Genomic DNA, 7,709 nt, shown 5'->3' with positions numbered 1-7,709 from the left:
TTCTCTCTGCTCCACAGACAGCCAGCACCATGAGCCAATGCCGCCCCCTCACCGCCTCCTGCTCCCATCAGGCCAACCAAGTGGATAAACCCAGGGAACAGAAGGAAGATCTTTTAGGATGAGCTGTATTCACTATTTAGAAATAGCATAACTGTGTGCAAATTGTTTTCTCAAGAAACAGGGGTGGAGACAGAAGCATCCTTTGTTAAATTTTATTCCCAGTTAAATATTTTCCCTCCCACTGTAGTCAAAACCCTGTTTGCTCTCATGGGTCTTCAGTCAAATCCACCTGAATTACAGGAGACTCTTCTGACCTAGGCTTTAATTTTGCCTTTTCTCAGACATATGAAGGAACATGCCGAGTTGGCCTCATGTTTACTGTGTATCTTTATCTCAAAGTGAAGAGTAGCAGCCCCACTCTTCTTCTTTTCTCTTAAAGTTTTGCTAAAGCTGAGTTGTTTGCTGGTTTTTTGGGGTTTTTTGTTTTGTTTTGTAGAATATTTATAACTACCTTAAGAAGACATTTTTTGTTCTTGTAAAAATAGGAAAATAGTAGATAAAGCCAGAATGGCACCACATTTGAGACTCAGCATAGACTAGAAGACGACTGAGATGCCTAAAATCTGGCAAACTGGAGCTCAAGGATGCTGACTTTGAGAAAAGAAGTCCTGGGTGTCCAGTTTCCAAACGATTCGCCTCCCCTAGTCACTCATCTTATTGGCTACTCCTGAGGGTGGGAATTGTAGCACTCATTAAATAGTCTTAAGACCTCCTTTTCCAAGTTTAAAGACCAATTTCCCCCTGGGATGGGGCAACATTAGCTCCTCAGATTCCGGGCTGGGTATGGTGTGTGGAGGCTCCATCATTCTGACCCAGGTTTTTTTATTCTGTTTCTGTTCCCTTCCAGATCTCTCAGCATGGCGGCTCCTCTACTTCACTTTCATCCACAAAAGTCTGCAGCTCGATGGATGAGACCGATGGCCCTGGGGAAGGTGATGAGCTTGGGAGAAGGCACAGCTTGCAGAGGGGATGGAGGAGGGGTCAGCCGAATTTACTTTGCAAACTATAACATCTGAAACACATTGACTAGACAAACCTCAGCAGCTCCTGTGGGACTCACTGGGGACAGGAGTGGGTGATTCCTATAGGCGTTAGCTCCCACACCCACTGTCTGAGAATAGGAAGAGTTTGGCCTATCTGAATCCTTTCACATCCTCTGTGGGTGTGTGATGCCTAAGGACACCAGCAATTGTCTGCCTTGTGCTCCCTGCTCTACTCCCTTTCCATAAATGAAAAGACAACTGTGTCTTGTATGTGAGCACCCATAGGTGGCCTCCAACCTAAGGGAGTTCAATCCATAAAGCGACATAACTTCTTTTCATTGCTGGTAATTCCAAAGAAATACTACTTGTTCCTTAAACTAATTTGTATTAGGATTTCTCCACAACATAAGGAAAAGACCTGGATTGCTGAGTTGACATTTTGCTAACTTGCTGTGTGGTTTGGGATAAGCCTCTTTAGTTCTCCATAGCTTAGTTCCTTTTTTGTAGAAATGCAGAATATTAATGTCACTATTTCCACCCCTGGGGATGGAATCAGGCTCAAATCAATTAGGGGAAACCATTGGCAAAAGTAAAAGCATGTGAGGATTAACCACTGGTAAGAATAAGCTCCTCTCGCTTCAAATGGCATGAATTGATATTGTCCCAGATACCAAGTGGGATACATCCTGTGAGGGATACTCCTACATTAAGCAAGATATGTGACTCATATGGACTTGTTTGCATTTGTCCACGTTTGTAGGCCAGCCATCTAGAAGCATCTTTCACTCCAGTGTGCCACATTCACCCAGTGAAATGTGATGCTCCTTGACTAAACCTGAGTCCAGAAGGACTAGCTCCTTTATCAATAGTTAGTAGAAAAATCCTAGATACGTTGGCTTGGATGGGTATCTCGGTGAATGTTTCCACTGGAAGAGAAGACAGATGACCTCTCTCCATTCCTCATCTGTAAGATCACAAATATCTGAAAAGCCACAGACAACTACTTTACTACCCATGTACAGAGTCTAAGACTCTGTTATCTAGGAGATGGTTTGCAAATTCAGATAAACCACAACCACGTTCTCCCCTCCTCAGGGAGAAGGTGAAAAATCCCTGGGTTGAGTCTCTCAAATATAGGCAAATATAGTCTCTTTTCTGGACGAGCTAAGGGAGGGGGCTTTGACTATATCCCTCGCTTGTTGGCACTGCCAAGGTAGCTTCCCATGACCCAGGAGGGAAATGCCATCCACAGTGTGGAAGCTGTGATGATGCTCATGGGCCTAGTAGAGACAGTTGGCCAGTGTTTTGACTATACTCTCTAGTAATGTCACCCCGGGCATGCAGTCTGAGCACTGTGAAGACAGCCCAAGAAACTGCAGATGAATTCCCATCCATTCCCCGCTAGTATCACACATGAAACATGAACTATGAAACTTACCAGAACCACAACCCCCACAACACCCAAGTTCATTTTGAGGGGAAAAACTGGGTTTATGAGGACACGCTATGAGAAGCGCACAGTTAGGAAACCTGTTAGGCCTTTGCTCACACGGGTTGCCTGGGGGAGAGCTGGGATTTATAACCTCAAGGCTTCCACATTTTACAGCCCAGCTTTAAAGGGCTTTTTATATCCTCGACATGTTAGAGGTGATGCATCATATTTATGTGACCCAAGCATGGCTTATTTGATTTTATAGCCTTGGATATTTAAGGCATTATTAGCCATTTGTAAAATATTTCAGAGTACATTTTTAGAGGAATAACATGTAATGTTATTACAAAAACTCTCCTGCCCACAGACATAATAGATATCAGGGTTTAAACTCGACATCTGTCATGCAGGTTGCTCGGTGAGAACATTTGTCTAAAATCTGCTCACTGATACGAGGGAGGCGGCCAGCAACACTTAGTGCATAAAGAATTTTGCGGAGATTTCCATTTTAGGAAAGAGTTGAGCTTGGTGCCTAAACCACAGGGCCTGTTCACGCTTTTACAATGTAAAACTTCCCAGAGCCCCTTCAGAAATGCCTTTTCCTTTGCCCTGTACACCAAAAAAAAAAGTCATTTTTCTGAACACAATGGGTATTCATTATGGGCTATTGATCAAACTATCATGAAGTTCAAATGCAGGATTTCCTCCTGAGTCCCACTGAAGCAGAAACATACGTTGCAGTGATATGGGTCCAGGTGGACCCAACAGGTTTTCTTGTAATTTATCGTTTGCCTTGGTAAAAACCATCGAGTGAGTGTGAGCCTGTGGGGCGGGGATGGGGGGAGGGGCTGCCCACCATACTTCTGAATCAGTTCCAGTCTGTGAGAAGACAGTTAGGAATGTATCTTAAACACAACATCTGTGGCCCCTTCTCCATCAATAAAGACACACTAACGATTCTTTCAGAAGAGTCTGACGAAGGCTTCCAGATTCCTGCCACAATAACAGAGAGATACAAAGTCGGGAGAACAATAGGAGACGGAAATTTTGCTGTTGTCAAGGAATGTATAGAGAGGTGAGTGGGGGCTTGTCCTCATGGTAAGTTAAAGAAACACTTGTCTTTCATGCTTTCAGACAGAGACACATATGGCTTAAGTTAATGTCTCAACCCCAGAGACAAAAGAGTAAAAAATAATAAAGAAAAGCCACCCAAGAACAGACTTTAAAAATGGGATGATGTCTAAAAGACTTCATATAAAGACTTTGGTTTTTATTTAGCGTATTTAGAAAAGCTTTCCAGTTCTGTCAGGGTAAAGTTTTTATATTATTTTCTGGAGAAGTCATTTTGAAGACCTCCTCGTGCACATCTTGAAGACCTCCTCCTGCACATCTCTTTAGGAATGTTCATTCATAGGATTTGATCTTTAATATGTACCGTCATAAAACGTATAGCACAATAACCTTGAAAGGTCTTAAAAATGCACGTGTGCTGAGTCTACAGAAATGGTATTTGATCTGGGAAAATGTCCGCACGTGGATAAACTACATACCCTGTGGAATTAGAGTCAAGGTCATTTCAAGTTGCCCTCAGTCTTGCTATCTGAGTATTAGGAATACAGGTGTGCTCCCATGCCCGTTTATCCACAGGTTCTTAATGACTGCTCAAGGGTAGCTGGTGGCTACCACGTAGAGAAATGATAACAAATACTGGGTCAGCCCGAAGTGACCTCAAACCTTAGCTCAGTGTCAGTGTCAGACTCCGAGTTCTTTTCTGGGCAGTTGCTTGTGTTCAGATCTGGACAGCTGGCATCTTCTCATACCTGTGCTGGAGGCATTTAGCTCTTTTGAGGGGATCCCTCTGGTTCCCTAGAGGATGCTCTGAACGAAGCATCTAGGTTTCCTTACTCTTCTTCTCGACTCCCGGTGATCCTGACCTTCCTCAAAATTCTGTATCTCTGTCCTATCTCATACTACTACCTAGAGAGGGCACCTCAGGCCAGGAGACAGAGGAGGATGCAGAAGAGCCAGGCCTGGGTCTGCTCAAGAAGAGTGGATTTGAGCCACTTAGGACTGGAAGCCTGCCCAGGGTAGCATGCATCACCAGGATTCTTAGTCGAACAGGCATCACTAGGTGCTCCCTGCAGCCCGACACAGCTCATTGCATAGAGAAAAACCCAGACTGAGCGACCCTCATACAGTAGCTCTCAGATTTCCCTCCTTTCATTATTCCATCTGGGCTAGGATGCTCACAAGAGCAGAGCAACCTACTGTTGCTATGGGACTCTGCATGAGGTAGGTAGAGTCATGAGTAATGGTGGCATGAAAATCCCCCTCCTCCACCTTAGTCTGCAGCCCCTGTCCCTGGGGCATCGCCTTCCATTGTCTGACTGCCAGACACAGAACACAGTCCATTGTCATCCTGGGCTCTACCCTTGCTGAAGCAGGACTAGCCAATGTTTACTGAACCTCTATCTCTTCATGGTCCTTAAATTATAGTATCTCACTGAATTTCATTGATCCAATTGGGTCAACCTTGCTGTGCCTGTTTTATAAAAAGATAGGCTGACGAAATTAAATTATTGAAGTTCCCTCGTCCACTAAACACTTAGATTAGAACTTTGCTTCCCCAAACACACCTAAGTCTGTCTACCCCACTGCTTCTAATAAAGGATTCCCTACAATATTCTAATAAAGAACTTACCTATACCAAAGTCACTTTTTTCAGTGTAAAATAAAGCAGAAATTAAATCAGAAAAGGCATTCTTAAGGCAAAAGGCATATAATGTGTATATATATGTATGTGTGTGTATATATATAAATAATATTTGTGTGTATAGAATTACTTCCACATGTGCGTATCTACATATATATGCAATTACACACACACCTTTCCACTAAGCAGAAAGTCTCTCTTTTGGCAGACTGGCACGGCCTTTCTTTGTTGGCTTCCTAATCATTTGCTAGTACTCATCATCTGTTGGCTGGCCCAGGGATGAGCGTTGTCATTAATATTTAATCTCAATCAGAGGCTTCTACCCCATCACTGATTATTCTGTTCCCAGAAAAAGACACACAACCTTTACATTTATAAGAAGCCTCAGTCAGCACTAGAGCTGGACGGATATCTGCCCTCTATGTAATTAGCATCTCCTTTCCCACCAGTAGCCGCAAGTTATAAAGTTGTAACTCGCCATGCTCCATCTGGGTAGCTCTGAACTTCAATTGCTGGCCTCATGGCTATGCGTTTTATGATTCACCTACTCTATGGCAGCTTGCTCCTCTCTCCACCTTTTCTCTCCCTCCTTGTGGCTCCCCTCCACCCAAGCCCAGGAATCCCACAACCCCAGCCATGTCTCTTCTGCCCAGCTATTAGCTGTTGACATCTTTATTTATTGAAAAGTTTTTAATTGGTTTGGGTTGGTTTGTTTTGTTTTGTTTGTTTGTTTTGTTTTGTTTTTTCAGGACAGGGTTTCTCTGCGTAGCCCTTGCTGTCCTGGAACTCACTCTGTAGACAAGGATGGCCTCGAACTCAGAAATCCGCCTGCCTCTGACTCCCAAGTGCTGAGATTACAGGCGTGCTCCATCACACCCGGCTCAAAACTAAGGAGCAAGGTCACATTGTATTCTGTGGATTCCCTGGGAGTAACCAGGCTCTGAGGGCCAGTACTAACATTATAATCCAGTACACAGTAAAAGACCAAACCTCAACAGATCAGTTCCTGTTTGCTCTAGCTGGTCCTGGACCAGGGCGCGATCTCAGCCCTGGGATCCTAACCTTCCCCCACCAGACAGTTCCTGCTTACCCATTCAGATTTCTCTTCCCTTTCATTGCTCTTTTCCTTCCTTCCTTCCTTCCTTCCTTCCTTCCTTCCTTCCTTCCTTCCTTCCTTCCTTTCTTCCTTCCTTGCTTCCTTTGTTCCTTCCTTCCTTCCTTCCTTTCCTTTCCTTTTTCCTGTCTTCCTTTCTTTCTCACTTGGCTTGTGTTCATTTTGTATGAGTTCACATCTTGGGCTCACCGCGTGAAACTTCAGAGTCTAAATACCAGATTGCTCTGAAAGTGTCAGCATCCAGCTCCTGCTGGGCAAGGACATATGGCTGGAGCCCTCTCTCCCCAGAGATATTGTGAAACATTCTTTTAATATTTTACAGAGATCCAAGAAAATAAACGCAAGCTAAGAATGTCATGGATGGCACATGCTGCTTGTGGGTACATTCTGCTTTGTTTTGGGGGATGAATGTGTATCAACAAGGGTAAAGATGTTCCTTCTCTGTAAAAATATGCCACCACAAGCAATTTTTCTACAGTGGGCACAGTCACTGAGCGACATGGCTCTTTTCTGTGAACCTTCTAGTATATTCTTTGCTAGCACACCACTGCTTGAGCAATTGAGATTTTTTTAAAATATTGTTATAAATTCTTTGACATTTTCACACATTGTTTTGGTCATATTCCTTCTCTTCTGTGTCCTCCAAGATCCCTCGGATATCCAATGTGGTTTTCTCAATTTGTTTTTAAGTCCATTGAGTCCCATTAAGGCCATCTATTAATTCTTAGGCATGTGACTATTCCCTGGACTATGTTAGAGCTACCAGGAGCCACACCCTTAAAGAAAACTAATTCTCCTCTTCTCAGAAGCCGTCATTTACCAATAGCTCCTCAGGCCGGAGTGGAACATCCTGCACCCACCCCTTCTTCATGCTGGGATTTTGTCTGGCTTGAGCATGTGCAGATCTTGTGAACACTTTCTCAGTTACTGTAAACTCATGCTTCCTTTTGGTCATTCACTTCCGGCTCTTCTGGTCTTCCCACCACCTCTTCCACAGTGATCCCTGACCCTTGGGAAGAGAGTGTGATGTGATATCTTATTTAAGGCTGGTCATCTCATGTCACTCTGGGCTCCTTGACCAGTTGTGGGTCTCAGTGTTTGTCACCTACAACAGTAAGGATCTTCTTGGATAACGGTTCAAATGTGCACTAATCTACGAGTATGATGAAAACCATTAGGAGTCAATTTAATACTATTTAATACTCATCAATGGAATAATAGTGGCAGGTTCTCCCCTAGCTACTGTCTAGTCACATAATATTGACCCTAAGAGCCGTCAGGGATAGATAGGCTCCATCTTGTGGAGTGGCTTTAAGTCTAATCAGAAAACTTGTACTTGGGCTCCAACCTGAGGGCTTATTTAATGGGAAGGCGACCTTACCAATCTATTTGCCCTAGATGAGGACA

At 43.8% G+C, this 7,709-nt stretch overlaps 1 protein-coding gene across 4 annotated transcripts in view; it reads left to right on the top strand.

The window, feature by feature from the left end:
- Dclk1 (doublecortin like kinase 1) overlaps positions 1-7,709 on the top strand; it is a 309,975-nt gene that overhangs the window by 247,625 nt on the left and 54,641 nt on the right. For 2 of the 4 annotated variants that reach the window (XM_052180494.1, XM_052180493.1), the window contains exons 7-8: positions 908-1,040; positions 3,442-3,550. In XM_052180494.1, coding sequence (XP_052036454.1) covers positions 908-1,040; positions 3,442-3,550 — 242 coding nt within the window. The remainder of the gene's footprint in view (positions 1-907; positions 1,041-3,441; positions 3,551-7,709) is intronic. The other 2 variants (XM_052180495.1, XM_052180497.1) reach the window with 1 other exon arrangement.

The sequence above is a fragment of the Apodemus sylvaticus genome, chromosome 4 (genome assembly GCF_947179515.1).
Source record: "Apodemus sylvaticus chromosome 4, mApoSyl1.1, whole genome shotgun sequence".
In the NCBI taxonomy this organism is placed as follows: domain Eukaryota; kingdom Metazoa; phylum Chordata; class Mammalia; order Rodentia; family Muridae; genus Apodemus; species Apodemus sylvaticus.
The sequence above is the reverse complement of the archived record's forward strand: the minus strand, read 5'-3'. Positions and strand labels throughout refer to the sequence as shown.